The 14125-nt window shown below is 44.5% G+C and overlaps 6 protein-coding genes across 6 annotated transcripts; 3 read left to right on the plus strand and 3 right to left on the minus strand.

Annotated features, from left to right (window-relative positions):
- Position 1: 1 nt before the first annotated feature.
- On the minus strand, positions 2-520 carry BYT42DRAFT_569402 (uncharacterized protein). The gene is made up of 2 exons (XM_051568287.1): positions 393-520; positions 2-298 (listed from the first exon to the last, which is right to left on the minus strand). Exons 1-2 carry the CDS (start codon positions 484-486, stop codon positions 129-131), a joined length of 264 nt encoding a protein of 87 aa, XP_051423961.1. The 5' UTR covers positions 487-520; the 3' UTR covers positions 2-128.
- A 2456-nt stretch (positions 521-2976) lies between these two features.
- Positions 2977-3129, minus strand: BYT42DRAFT_496247 (uncharacterized protein; the record flags this gene model as incomplete). The annotated part of the gene is made up of 1 exon (XM_051564411.1): positions 2977-3129. A coding segment is annotated over one exon (153 nt), but the record flags the coding sequence as incomplete, so codon positions are not given.
- Positions 3130-5937: 2808 nt separating this feature from the next.
- On the plus strand, positions 5938-7990 carry BYT42DRAFT_644854 (uncharacterized protein). The gene is made up of 5 exons (XM_051572641.1): positions 5938-6276; positions 6337-6645; positions 7373-7634; positions 7717-7889; positions 7959-7990. Exons 1-4 carry the CDS (start codon positions 6230-6232, stop codon positions 7837-7839), a joined length of 741 nt encoding a protein of 246 aa, XP_051423963.1. The 5' UTR covers positions 5938-6229; the 3' UTR covers positions 7840-7889; positions 7959-7990.
- Positions 7991-9989: 1999 nt separating this feature from the next.
- BYT42DRAFT_333381 (uncharacterized protein) lies at positions 9990-10914 on the plus strand. The gene has a single exon (XM_051563086.1). It carries the CDS (start codon positions 10160-10162, stop codon positions 10766-10768), a length of 609 nt encoding a protein of 202 aa, XP_051423964.1. The 5' UTR covers positions 9990-10159; the 3' UTR covers positions 10769-10914.
- Positions 10915-11570: 656 nt separating this feature from the next.
- BYT42DRAFT_333383 (uncharacterized protein) lies at positions 11571-12169 on the plus strand. Its single transcript, XM_051563087.1, has 2 exons — positions 11571-11744; positions 11825-12169. Exon 2 carries the CDS (start codon positions 11888-11890, stop codon positions 12053-12055), a length of 168 nt encoding a protein of 55 aa, XP_051423965.1. The 5' UTR covers positions 11571-11744; positions 11825-11887; the 3' UTR covers positions 12056-12169.
- Positions 12170-12353: 184 nt separating this feature from the next.
- Positions 12354-13857, minus strand: BYT42DRAFT_496142 (P-loop containing nucleoside triphosphate hydrolase protein; the record flags this gene model as incomplete). The annotated part of the gene is made up of 7 exons (XM_051564405.1): positions 12354-12497; positions 12557-12607; positions 12673-12984; positions 13037-13105; positions 13170-13391; positions 13470-13737; positions 13823-13857. 7 exons carry the CDS (start codon positions 13855-13857, stop codon positions 12354-12356), a joined length of 1101 nt encoding a protein of 366 aa, XP_051423966.1.
- Positions 13858-14125: the final 268 nt, after the last annotated feature.

The raw sequence follows: 14125 nt of genomic DNA on the forward strand, positions 1-14125 counted from the left end.
ATTCGTTTGTTCTGTTTCCGTGACAGATGGGCTAAAAATAAATGTATATTTTCTCGTTGTTCAAATCTATCCTTTCGACGTGTTCGGGTAGTATGCGGGTTTTTTTTTATCATAAATTTGTTTTCTTTTTACTGTGTGAATGCTGCCTGCTTTTTCGCGATCTCTTCTGCGCGTGCTCTGTTCTTCAACAGAACCTCCTTCTTGCTTTCAATGAGATCTTCCTGTCGCTGTTGCAATCCGTGGACGTAGTAACCGAAACCGCCAAACACAGCAGCAGCAATAGCATGGCCACTGGGGTCTAATTACACGAGTCGGCGAATCCCATGATTAGTTGGCATGCATCGACCAACGAGGAAATAAAAATAAATAAATAAAGGGGACATGATGCTTACTGGAAAAGAGAGGGCGTTTCTGCAATCCAAGAGCGTATGTACGGACAAGCACACCGAAAGCGGCGAAACCAGAAACGCTACCGAGCAACGACATGATGATTTTCTATGTGAGAAAAGCAAGGAAAAATAACAATTTTTTCTTCAATAACAAGCGGACCACGCCCTACGGCACGCAAAAGCAAATGCTGAGTTTAAAAATACAAGATGACATCAAAGAGAGATTTGACGGTCACAATCCCACACCAGTGTCTTGAGACAAAAATCAGGCACTTTTCTCTGTCTTCGCCAAAGGGGAACATGAATAGCGAGGTCACCACTTCGGCCAAGATTTTAGACTATATTGCGGGATAATTGTATAATGTGCTGAATTAGAAAAGAAAAAGACTATTATCACAATGGATATGGTTCATTTTGTAACGGTAGGAAAATCTGCAAATCGGCGACAGAATATTCTGACATAAGCGACTTGTTTCTTTGAGAAAAACGGTATTGAAACCCTTTTTGGGATGGTTATCAGTCCACAGTCCATCAGTCGTAGATTCTGCCTAGAAGCCAGCATAGACATCAATGTGATTAACAAAGATTCTGCGTCAAAGGGAACTGTATCAAATATAGCTTCCTCCTGTGCGCTCCATAGGCCACACAGAATGCCAGTAACGATAACAGAGAAAGGCACCGTGGAAGGCATGATCAGAAAGGATAGACGCTATACGGCTTTATCAATTTCGATGGGTGACGAGAAATAAGATAAAAAACAAAAATTATTAAATATGATAAACTTTTTGGGGACAATGAAAAAAAGCTTAATTAATAACAAACATATTATATCAGACCAGCTGATGACTACAAGGCCGTTTCTTGGGGCAAGCATAGAGAAAATGAGCAGCAGGTTCGGGTTCCGCAAGCCAGGGAGGCTTGGAATGCAAGAGGCGACGGGACGAAGCTGATGCCGCGGGTGAAGTTGTTGGGATGATGAAGTTTCTCGGATACAGATTTTTCACAGGGGCGATAAGGAGGGGGGGGGGGGACCCTTCGGTGGTACGAACTCTGTTGCAGGATCTGAAGCTATCATAGTCGAAATAATTTTATAGGGGGGAGGAAGTTCCCAAGAGAATTTACTTGGAAGCGAGAACAAAAAGGCAGCTAGTCCATTCTTCTTTGTGACTGGTTCCATAACATTGGCGTCAGCGGTGCATTGTCAATGATGATGCAGTGTGCTGGATTTTTTATTTATCTTCATGTCTTGGCTTTTTTTTTTCGACTTTTTTAGTTTTTCCAACAAAATGTTGCCGTGTTGCATGCCAGACAGTGAAGATTATGAGAGTAAGTGGATATTCTGAATTTATATCCTCCTCTGGTATTTTAGTTTCACTAATCGCCTGACTTATTTTGTAGTGGTTGACGACCTTCATACGTGCAGGTTACCACCGGATCAGTTGCCTGGAACGGATCAAATGAGCAAATCCATCCTAAGAATATCAACTGCAATTGATATTATTATCATACCTCGGGTCTGTTGAATGTCTCAAAAGGAACTTATACCACCTCAAGCACCGAATGGGACAATGGCTCGCGCATTGATATTGTATATGTCCTTGTCTGGGCACTCAAACCTCATTGCCACCAATTCTGGTCGAGGTGCAGTCCATATTGAATGAAGCTTTTATGCAACAATTGGTCAGATACAGTCAAAGTGCTACACAATTGTGCAAATCCTATCCGTTGGTGCTGGTGTTTTGCATTGGTTAACTCTCCCGTCGACATTCAGCTCCAAATTCACACCTGTCGTTGGTAAACCATGGATGCAGTGTGTTCTGTATCGCCCAGTTCTGGACGAAGGGCTACTATCTTGTTTCAAGTTCAAGCTATCGTACGAAGAAGTCAATCTGAACGATGTATCACCTCTGCAGGCATTCAATGTGTCTGATTGACAATCTTCAACCTTGTATGAACATTCCCTTTCTGACCCTCTACACTATGAACCCTTATCGGCTCGCCGTGGAGTGTTCTGCGTTTGAAACTCAACAAAGGCAAGATTTGGTAAATGCCGTCGATGTGATTTGCACCAACAATGAAAGGTTGTGGTAAAAGATGAATTCTTCCCTTGACAACTTTCCCGCCACGTTGTTGCAACAAAATATCGTGTCGCTTGCACTGGAATTTAACCGTTCGGCGAAACGAGCCTTTGCCAAAATACAGCCGCAAGAAAAGAATTGGCAAGATGAATCGGACGCTTTGCATAAGAGAGACTCTTTTTACAGTATATGATACTGTACATTGGAAATAAAAGTTCAAAGACGAACTTGACGAAGCACAAATGCGGTACGCGTTCCCACCACAGTGCCCTTTGACTCCCCTCTATCCCTCAACGTGGTATGATATGGTTGTCCACCAACGGAATTGAGCTGGTGCCTTTGTACTAGCAGATCGTTTTGCTGTGTTGGTTATAGTAATACTTTTCGAAAGTATTGCAGTTGCCCAGTTGCTGCTCCTGTTTGCATGTTGCTGGATTGCCTCAATTGAATGTGATTGCTCGACTGCATTCGTACTGCCCGCGAATCATACGGGAGTATACTGTATCGATTTAAACCATTAGCGATCGTTGATGGTGTGACCGAGGTAATTGGTTTTCGTGCTCCAAATAGGTTAGAATTAATATATGGACTGCCGGTAAAGTGTTGCGGATTTCGTTCGTTTTCTGTGTAAAAAAATACAGCGTGACAATCGGGCACATGTCTCAATCGTCGTCCGGGCGCAGTGTCAACTTCATGCCGGTTTATTTGGCTTGCTGGGAACGAATCAGAATTTCCGTCGGTTCCGAAGCTGACATCTGGGAACTGTATGTTTCTATGTTGAAGATGGCCAATATCAGACACTGGTCTTGCCATTGTTACCAAGCACTGCAAGACAAGGGTTTTGTGTTGTAGTTCTGTTGGGTTGCTGCTCCAAGTAAGTCATGCAGCGGGGGTGCGATGTCAACTGGCAACGATCCCACCAAAGTTTGGCTAACGATCGCGACTGCATCATGTGATTAAACACTCAGTACTGCCAAGTCTATCTGCAAAACGTTCATACGGCTGTCGTCGATGATGTCGTGCACGTAAAGTAAGTGACTATGAACCAAACCATCCCTTGTGACATGGGCGTCCTGGCATCCACAGAGCATCATGGTTTGGTGCGTCATTGTTTCTTGCCTTTTTCTTCGGAATTACAGACGGTCGGCATGGTATACGGTACGTCAGGAATGAGCATGGGAATTCGCCGGCTATTTCTTCTACGCCACATGTCAGCTTCGCCAAAGGAAATCGTGAGTGGTTTCGTCGATGAAATGACCAACAAGATGCTCGGCACATTCTGTCGCGAACAGAGGATCCGATATAAAAGAATCAACATTATTGGAGCATATTTCCAGACCAAAGCGTAGTTTATCTACCGTTTCTCGTAAATCATTGAAGTGGTTTCATCGTTTTTGGAATTTTGCGACGTTCTGCGGGTTGGTCTTGAGTCCTTGTTTTGATACCACATTACTCAGTATCTCGACTTTGGGATGTGCCCAGATTTACTTCCTCGTGGATGATCTTCCCTTGTTGTGGTGAGGCGAAGAGCGAGATAGCGGCAGAAAAGAATGGATGAGAGGTGAATGAGGTTTTCGAATAAAGACAACGAAAAAGAGACCATCAGCAAAGCTTCGCGAATTCGTCCATCACGACAACGACGCCAGTGTAAAGCGATCCCAGTTCGTCAACGAGCGGTCGCAAATAATGAATGAATCTTTCAGTACGAAGGATTTTATTAGAGGGTCGCTACCATCAGTGGCACGATCTCCTGAAGAAGGCATATCAACTGGGTTTCGGCCTTGTTTTACTCTGGATCTGGTGATCGCGGTCGGTATCGACCGGTTAAGACCAATCGACATTCAAGGCCAAAAAGAGGAAGCGAACGAAATTATGCCACCTACTTCCTAGAGTCCATCTCATATGCGCTCATCGTCGAATTCCTTCCATAAAATCTTCTGAGACGTAGTACGGGCGTTGCCTTCTGTGTCCAGAGTATTTCCCACATTGTCTGTTAATATTTTACCGAGAACAGCGTCATCCACAGTGCTGGGAATGTTCCCACGTTCGTCTTTAACAACATCTATATCAGCTCCAGAAGGCGGGATTTTGGAAACGGGTTCTATAACGTTGCAAGTTTTAGCAATGACTAAAATTATTATTATTCGATTTTGCAGTACCTTTAACGGAAAGCAAAGGTGAGATGCGGTTCTTCTCGCGAATATGAGCACCGGCTAGTTTGCGTGTCCTTTGCTGGTGCCGCAATTCACCAGAAGGCAATTGTTCGGTGCACTTGACACAATGACAATCAACTTAATTCAGCTTGAATAAGGTGTAGTCAAAGCCGTACATTCTTAAATGAAGTTATTCAAATAAGTAAAACAAAGAACGAGCAGTAAGGCCGGACCAAAAACTTTATCTTCTTATTGCTCTGAAAGGTAATTTCCCAACCTTTGCCTTTAAGCTCCTTTTTCATTGACTGAACTACAGCAAACCGTACACCGTTGCCCATGGCAGTCCTGGTCCTGGCGGACTGCCCTACGCCATACTTTCCATCCTCTTTCACCACTGTTCTATTGCACGACTCATCATGAGAAGATAGTTTGTTAAAGCTTTCAGCAAAAGTTTTAGTTACCCGTCTCGTTTTTGCCGTGCACGTTTCCATCACGCCGTCATTACTCCAGTGTAGCGAAAAAATTGCCAGAAAGAAGTTTGGTCCGTTCATTGATGGTGAATCCAGCTATGTAAGTCTATCTATGGAAAGATTTAGACTTTTATATGAACATATTATAGAACTTAATTCCCTAATCAGTCAGCCGGATCTGATTACGAAGACGTAGTCATGGAGGAGGTTGAATTCCAGGCCATTGGTGATTTGGTTCAGCCTCATGCGGAGTCTGAGATGTTGAGGATTCAGGTGAAGTCGTCCGAGGATTCGGAAGAAGAGGACAAGGAGGAGGAGATGTATACTCTGCAACAGCATGGACATTACGGCCAGGGAGCTTCCAGGGTGTTGGATTTCAGCAACTGCTCGCCCTGTATGCTCGAAAAGCGCGACGTGGACTTGCACCAGCTTGCTTTAGACCACAAAATTCTCCGTCGATTCATGGAGTCGATGATCATGCTGGTCAATAATTACCTTGACGACCATTTTGCCCCTGTTGCCAAGCAATTACATGGCCAAGTCAAATTTACTGAGACAATACTCAGTGACACCTGTTCGGTATGACATGTGTCCTGGGCGTTGCAAGATGTCCGGCTCCCCAACGACGACCGCTGGTCCCGACGAGCAGTGCCGATTCTGCGGTGAAAGGCGATTTAGGCGAAGAGGTCACACCACGGCGCGTTTGCAACCGCTGCAACAAATGACGTACCTTCCCTTAGCCAAGCAGCTTGCGCTCATGTTCAACGACCGTCCGATCCGTGAGCTGCTTTTCACCCTCAACCGACGAAAGCGTATCGACTGTCCAGCAAGATGTGTTTGATGGCCAGGCCTTCAAAACAGTAAGGCAATTCCAGCGATCTGACGAGCAAACTATACATCTTGATGTGTAATTGATCGATATCTTACGTCATTCAGCGTAGGACGTCCCATCAAGTTGTATAAAGTGGTCTGATATTGTATTACAACTAGACATCAGTCACCCTCGTTCCCTCCCATTCGCCCTTAATAGCGCACAGTCGACATCCAAAATACGCTTGATGCCCACTGTGCCTGCACATCTTTGCTTGCGCGGGAATATCTCCTCCAACGAAAAGTAGAATCGCCTTGAGGGGTGTGGTATGGCCGTCGTGGATTTTGACGGCTACGCCAGAACCACCAAGGAGACGTAACGCGTCAAGTACAGGCCTTTAGAAGCTGTGGAGATCTTTTGGCTGCGACCGGCCAGGCACAACCGAAGTCTGCAACATGTACCTGCTTTCAGTGCGGATGACAGCAGGAAGATTGAGGACGACAAAATGTACAATCGTCATTTGCCTTTCGCCGTTGCAGAAGGGGTTGAACCCAGTCGCTCGGTCGCTTTTACGCCCGAACCGCGCGTATATGCCGACGACAGACGAGCAAAGAAACCTGTACGGCTCTCCGTTGGCGACTTTGTCCTCCTTCCATGGCCCCTTCTTCTACGCAATCGACGAAATGCACCTTCTCGGTTTAGGAATCGGGAAGCAGTTTTGGAAAATGTTGCAAGGCGCATACGGTAAAGACGGGAACTCGCTGTATCTGCCTCCAACAGTGCAGGCTCGAATCGGGCAGTATATGGCGGAGTCCCAGACACTGAATGCGCCGGAGACTTCTCGGGGGAGCTTCGTGACATCTCGTCGAAAGCTGGCCATCTGAGAGCCGTTGACTGGACCCACAGTCGCCGGAAGTCATTGTGGAAAGTAATGACCCAGCCTCGCCGGAGCTTTGGGGGCCTTTCACATTGCTAACCGAGTCAGTAGGGTCACTCAGCATTCAAAAGCCGTTGGAATGGTTTTATGCGAACCAATTTGCTCTACTACTCTCTATATCACGAGGTCTTATCCTTTACCCTATTCTCCGTTTTCTGGTGTTAGACATGCGTGGTACCACTCCCAAAAAAAGGCGACCAAGTGGCGACCCATCAGTTTTATCAACACAGACGCAAAGATATTTGCTCGCCTACTGAACGCCCGCCTCATCGCAGTTGGCCTTCTCCTGGACCAAGAAAAAGCCTATGGCCGTCTTTATCCGGACTATCTCCAGGCCGTTCTCCGCCATTATCGCCTCCCCTCAATCTCGTCCTCTTCTGTTATCAACTGTTACGTCTGACTCCGTCTCTCGCCAAGATTTTGACCATATGCAACGCCAATTGGCCGAAACACAGGACATGTTTCACCAAATGCTACTCAACAACAAGCGCAAAACGGTCGTCCGAAGCGGCTTACGCCCTGCAAGGTTTCTAGAGTGCAAAAAGATGATGCGAAGAAAACCAGCAACCACACCTTTATGGACAATGATATGCTGATGAAGTTATCATGGACCATGCCTCCCGTCATGATGTCCCTGCGGCAGCCTTCTACTAGACTAAGAAAAGGCGTACGTTCAGCTTACCTCGAACGCGTTCTTAAACACTGGGGTTTCCCGGACTCACTTGGTCAGTTTATTCTCCACCTCTTATTCGGCACAACCATGGCATTCAACATGAATGGCCATATTTCTCCTTCCGTATGCCAACGGCGAGGTGTCCCCCAAGGTGATCCTCTTTCCCCACTACTCTTCAATCTGGCCTTGGAACCCCCTCCTCCAGCGCATCCTCTACGATTCCCACATTAGAGGTTATTTTATTCCCGGCCACCATTGCCAAGAGTACTGGGACGCCAAGAAGAAGGGTGGTGTGGCCAACAGAGCAGCCAGAACCGAAGAATCCTAAGTCCCTTCTGTTGCCAGTCAACATGGAGAAACTGAATCTCCAAAAACATGGTATGTAACCGTACCAAAACAACTTCACAAACTGGACACTGACACAATTTTTCTCTCCTTCTTGTACAGAGTGTACGTCAGTGAGCCCTGGTAGACACCGGAGCCAGTAGTTCTTTCGTTGACATAATCAAAATAAAATTTTTAATCTATCTGTCAATACCAAAATAAGCAAAAATCGACTTTGCAACAGCTAATCAAAGTGTAGAAAGTGGATGGTATAGTTGAACATTCAACTACAGTATGTGGGAAAAACGAATGTCCACACATTTATTGTTACGGAATTAACTTTCAAGACCCGGTTAGATCTTAGGCAACAGCCAAAATTGACCTCACAGGGTGCGGCTATCTCACAGGATGACTGACAAACGGTTTCCTCCAAAAACGATATCCCAAAAGACACTCCCAGACTAGACAATTCACCAGCAGGTCCTGCCCACAGAAAGAGAAAAACTTTTTCAGACTATTCCACCTTCACTGGACGCCAATATGAATTTCTAGTAGCTCTTTCTGGATCCATCTGGACACACCTAAAGATGTCACTTCTCACCATCCGCAATATCCATTACCCGTTGTATATAAATAAATGCAAGAAGTTTGTCCTAAGAAATGACCTGTGTGGTCCGTCTGTATGGTCTGATTTTTTTCTCACGACCCCGTCCTCCACCGACATCGACCCGCGCTATACAGATTATCCTTTCCTTTTAACCCTTTTCTCTGTTCCTTGACCGTTGCTTTCCTTTTGTCACAGTCGCTGGTTGGCCCACTGGAAGTTCAGTTTTGATGCGTTCCTTTTCATCATGAGAACATCTGCAGCACATATATTCACTGATCGCCCGAGAACTCTTTTTGAATACCCTTTTGTTCAGACAATTTAAAACCCTTAGTTTGAATCTCCGTTTTAGCTAATCTGGGTGAGCCACTCACAAGACACTCGCTCAAATAAATTTTCGAGATGGTCCTCTACAAAAAGCCACATGGCAACAGTAGCTTGGATCAATAGTTTCCTACCAAAAAAAAAAAAAAAAAAAAAAAAAAAAAAAAAAAAAAAAAACCATGGCAACAGTAACACAGCTGGCTCCATTGAGCGACTGGATCAAAACCTTCCTTCAGCCGGTTGCTGTCCTTGAAATTCTTCCCAGTCCCCAAACCTGATGATTATGCTCGTGTTACGCAAGACAATAGCAGTTTCAAACCAATACACAAATCAGCATCCTATTTAGCCAAATCTCACTGTAACATCCAATTTCTTTTCTATTTGGCTCTCTTCTCACATACACAGCAGCGCACCGAGTTGTAGTGAAGGGATCGGATGTTGTTATTGGAGGATTGTCATGACGCATAAAGTTTTTGACAAGTAAATCGGTCTCAATGACGACCTATAGTCAGAATCTACGCTGATGGACTGATAAGCAGCCGAAATAGGGTTCCTAATACGGGTTTTTCTCAAAAGAAAACAAGTCGTTCACTAATGTCAGAATAATTTCTGTCCATTCACTCGCTTTTCACCAATCTGCCAATTTCTCTACCGTGACAAAATGATACCTATATGCAGATGAAGAATGATAATGCTTCGATATGGATAGATCATCTTGTTCGATTGGTATAATGGTGATAATAATCTTATTTTTTTTCTAATTCAGCGCTATAGAATTATTCCGCAATAAAAGTCGAAAAACCTTGCCGGAACGGTGACCTCGTTATTCATGTTCCCCTTGAAGAGCCAAACCAAGGTTTTTTTGCACGACATCAAAATTCAAAACCAGCGACTTCCTTTCTGGAAAACTGTATATTGTCGAATAAAATATAAGTATGGCCATTAAGCTCGTCCAAATAAAAAAAATAAAAATAAAAGAAAGAGCAAGATCATTACTGCATTTTCACAAACCTACAAAAAAGACCGTTCACGTTGGCTGAAGTTTACATGGACCATTTGCTGGTGACGGTCTGACGGACTGACCAAGTGAAGTGCACAAAATTAACACTCAGGGCATGGACAAACGATCCAGACTTTTTTTTTCTTCAAAGCCTCCCTTCTTCGTAAACTTAATAGGGGCGGCTGAAATCCAATTCGGTTCGATCTTTTTTTTTTTTTTTTTTTTTTTTTTTTTGTTCCCTTTCTGTTTTCCCTCTCTGTCTGTTTTCAAAAGTTATTTTTTGATTCTCTCTTGGAACGTTCCTTTGCTACTCCTTTTAAACTTAGAATAGTGGCCATTTGTGTTTTTCTGCCAACTGTATTGAACGGTGCTCACTCCCTCCCCACCATCCGTATCATGCCAACCGCTCATATGGTTACACTAATACTAGTAGCCGCCCTGTTCTCCATCGCGCTGGCGCAAGATATCTCTTCTACCGTCTCCTCCACTATGGTCACCAGTTCTCCTGTGGCTAGTCCCTCTTCCGCATTATCGTCATCATCATCATCATCGCTCAACAGTTCGATTGTTCCTTCATCGTTTCCAACCGCACCTTCTTCATCGGTTCCGTCCGTATCCAATACTTCGTTCACACCGTATTCTACACCGACAGGTCAAAACAGTGGGTTTGATGGTTCCGGCAATCCTTTACCAAAACAAGACGAAAGCTGGCTGAAACAACATAACCGATTTGTGTTTATTATTGTTCTCGGCTTACTCTTCCTGGCATTATTGATCTGGTATATTGTTAAAAGCGTGAAAGGTATGCGAAAACGGCTGGAAAGAGAGAATGAACACCATATGATGATGATGCAGCAAGCCACGGGCGGACGACCGGATCGTATTATTCCCGAATCACCAACAATCGCCAATACAGGAAATCGGGATAAATTGGATTCATTTCACATCGACAGCTCTTCCGCCTATTCCCCTCCTTCTCCTCAATCTCCACCACCACGCTATTAGACTCGCAGAAATCCAATACATATATCTTATTTATTCCCTATCCTTGAACAATTACCATGCGTTACATGAAATGCGTGAGTGAATGGATGCGTCCATTTTCCACGATGCTGTTGCAAACAAAAAAGCAACAGTCAAACCCAAAACAACACCATGTCTTCAAATCCGATTGATTTTTGCTTCATATCCCCTCTTGTACGCGCGTTTTTGGCCTGCATCTGCGGAGTTGTGAGGAGGCTGTTAGGAGATTGGAACCGACCCTTTCATGGATTGTGGAACCCGAAAAAGCATTGGTTCAACCATGGATCCAATCCACAAAAAAGACAAGGAGAGCCTCCAAAAAGAAAAAAGCATTGACACTAAATGCCCGTTCCAGAACCCGCCATCCATGAAAAAAAAAAGCCAACCTGTTGAAATATGGGCGGTGCCTCAAAAAAAAAAGTTTGGTTGAGTTGGTGCAACGATGGCAACTGAGTATGCGATCCCTCTGTACGAAGCAAAGTTCGTCTGTTCCTAGGAGAAACTCCAGGCGATTGAAACCAAATTTTCTCAGATCCAGATGCAGCATGTTCTCAAGTGCCACGGATTGGATGGCCCGGGAAACCCGATTTAGGCTGTCTCTTTGAGAGAAAAAATGTTATTCAATCCGTCCATAATAAAGTTATCGCGCACAATCATAACGCGATGGATCGGATGAGGCACTCGGGATTTCATCCCCCAGCCGCAACTGAAGTAGGACCCAAGGTATTTTTCGTTTCAGCTAAATCAGGCACACACGCGCGCCACAACCAGCACGCATACACAGACGTTGATATGAGAGGATGATATTCCAAACAAAGTAGAGGACTGTAAAGTGATGCATACGTGTTTACTAATAGATACGCGCTTTTTCAAGGCATGACTTTGTAGTGCTAGTGGCAAGTGGATGGCGCGATGCGAGATTTTTTGAGTGGATTACGTCACGGGCTCATGCTTACATGTAAATTTTTTGTTTTCAGCTGGTTTATCCCCTTGCGTATTTGCTGACTTTGATTTTTTTGGATTTTTTTTTCTACACAGTCAAAACATTTAGTGACCAATATTTTTTTCCTTCTCCCCTCACTCTTCGAAATCCCAAACGCCATGATTGCTCCCATTACCGGTAAATTCCGCAGACAGATCATCAAGGACATCTCCATTGCTCTCGGTCTTGGTGCCATTGGTGGAGCCGCCTGGTGGAACCTCTACCACATTCCCAACGTTCAGCGTCGCGATGCATTCTACGCCAAGCTCGAAGCCAACAAGCAATAAGCAATAAGCAAATACGTCATTACACTCCCAGTATATTACAAAATGTATAACAGAAATTTCGCCCTCTCCAACCAAGGGAGAGTGAACCGTGATTTGTACTGCTAAAATAAACCGACCTGCTTTGGCTCTTTCAAGTAGGCCAACAACCTTTATCTTAATGAGAGTTCATTCAGACAACCCAGGTTCAGTACGGGCCATTATGTGTTATTAGAAAACTACAGGGGAACCATGAACATGGGGAATAGGCAGAAAGGGAAAGAAAAGGATGACGATCCTCGATTATCATTACATTTTTTTTCTATTCCTCTAGATCTTCTTCCATTTCCTCTTCTTCTGTTAGAATCCCGGCTCGCTCAAACAGCGATCGTAACATACTTTGACTGCTAAGCAATTCCCCCGGTGTATCATCTTCAGCAACTATCCTGTGATCGAATACTAACACCTAACCAAAAACAAAATCAGTATTTTCATCGAGTCTCGATCGAATATATAACACCGTACCCTGTCATAATGGCGGGTACTCTGAAGACGATTTGTAATAACTAACATGGTCTAAATAATCATTATAACAATAAATGAGATGAGCTAACACATTGGCTTCAGGTCATTTCACTTACTGATCCTTCAAATTCCCGGTGGATAATATGTTTAATTTTGTGATTCATTTCATCGGTCAGGTCGACCTCTTCCATGATAACCAGCCTTGTGCAATCGCGAAGAATGCCTCTCGCCATGCACAAGAGTTGCCTGGTCCCGATGGACAGCCGTTCATCGTCTTCTTGTATTTCCATATCCAGGTCTTCAATGATGTTACCATTGTTATTATCTGTAGTTTCAGAAGAAGGTAACGATGCCAGCTCAACGCGGTATAAAGCCTGCCACAGCTCATAATCGTCGTATTCACCGAATGGATCCAAATTACTGCGAATCTAATCTTCGTTGTCAGACCCTGGTCGTTTTAAGCGCTCTCTATCTCCTTACCGTGCCATTCATCATTCCTCCCGTCTTTGGAATAAAAGTCATTCTCGATCGAAGATCTTGGACGCCAATCTAGGTCAAACGCCAGGTTAATCAGACGTCCAAGAGAACTGCGTGAGCGTCAGGTTATATTTACCCAAGCGATATTCACACCGTCGATCTTGATGGAGCCACGTAGCGGATCGACAAATCGGAAAAAGCAAGCAATCAATGCTTCCTTTTCCCCGTTGGCACGACTGAGAATGGCCACTTTCTCACCAGGCAAAACGTTGAACGAAACATGTTCCAGCATGGGTTGCTCATCCGGACCAAAATTGACAGTCAAATCGCGTACCTGAATGCCCGCAGTCACCGGCCACTACGGCAATTGACACACGTTGAGACTCTACATCATTACCCAGTGTTACTGTGGACAAAGAAGGAAAAAAAAACATACGGCTGCAGGTGGTCGGCATCCTTCGACAATGCCGGGCGGTTCTTGTGGAAGGTTTACAAATTCATTGATGCGTTCCACGGCTTCAAAATGCATATCCACCGTGGTCGATTGCCGCATTAGCCAGTAAATATATTCCAGCAAATGAATGGCAAATGTCAATGCAATCCCTGCCAAGCCAGCATCAATGGTATCCATCTTGCGAACGAGCATCACACTGATAAATAACGACAAGAAAGAACCCAGTAATTCCACACGGACAAATAACCATCTAGTCAAAGGCAAACAAAATTCAATAAGTCAATCAACAACATAACAGATCACAACCGCTTGCTTTCAGATCTCGTCTCGCTTACCGGTTGGTGGTCCACAAGGTGTAAAAGGGTCGCATATTCTGATCCAGATGATAAAACATTTTCTTCAGCAACGTATACTCCAGACCGTAAGCCCGGATGGTCGAGACCCCAGCTAACGCGTCGGTGTACAAGGAAAAGATGGGGATCCGCGTCTCAGAATTCATCTTTTTCAGTTCTCTTGATGCCCTTATGTAGGTAATACCGATGGACAAGTAGATGAAAGCTACATATCAAAGGAAAATATCCATGTACTGTTACGAAAGGCCTCTATTTGTCGCCCATGCAGGATACTTTACCGACCAC

This window comes from Radiomyces spectabilis, assembly GCF_025331425.1.
Source record: "Radiomyces spectabilis strain NRRL 2753 chromosome Unknown BYT42scaffold_6, whole genome shotgun sequence".
Classification (NCBI taxonomy): Eukaryota; Fungi; Mucoromycota; class Mucoromycetes; order Mucorales; family Radiomycetaceae; genus Radiomyces; species Radiomyces spectabilis.

Excerpts from the sequence above, each read along its gene's own strand:
- BYT42DRAFT_569402 (XM_051568287.1), bottom strand. The coding sequence starts at position 486 with ATGTCGTTGCTCGGTAGCGTTTCTGGTTTCGCCGCTTTCGGTGTGCTT. Across the intron at positions 299-392 it reads GAAACGCCCTCTCTTTTCCA|ACCCCAGTGGCCATGCTATT; the intron begins GTAAGCATCATG and ends TCGTGTAATTAG.
- BYT42DRAFT_644854 (XM_051572641.1), top strand. The coding sequence starts at position 6,230 with ATGGCCGTCGTGGATTTTGACGGCTACGCCAGAACCACCAAGGAGAC. Across the intron at positions 6,277-6,336 it reads GCCAGAACCACCAAGGAGAC|GCACAACCGAAGTCTGCAAC; the intron begins GTAACGCGTCAA and ends GCGACCGGCCAG. Across the intron at positions 7,635-7,716 it reads ATGGCCATATTTCTCCTTCC|CGCATCCTCTACGATTCCCA; the intron begins GTATGCCAACGG and ends CCCCTCCTCCAG.
- BYT42DRAFT_333381 (XM_051563086.1), top strand. The coding sequence starts at position 10,160 with ATGCCAACCGCTCATATGGTTACACTAATACTAGTAGCCGCCCTGTTC.
- BYT42DRAFT_333383 (XM_051563087.1), top strand. The coding sequence starts at position 11,888 with ATGATTGCTCCCATTACCGGTAAATTCCGCAGACAGATCATCAAGGAC.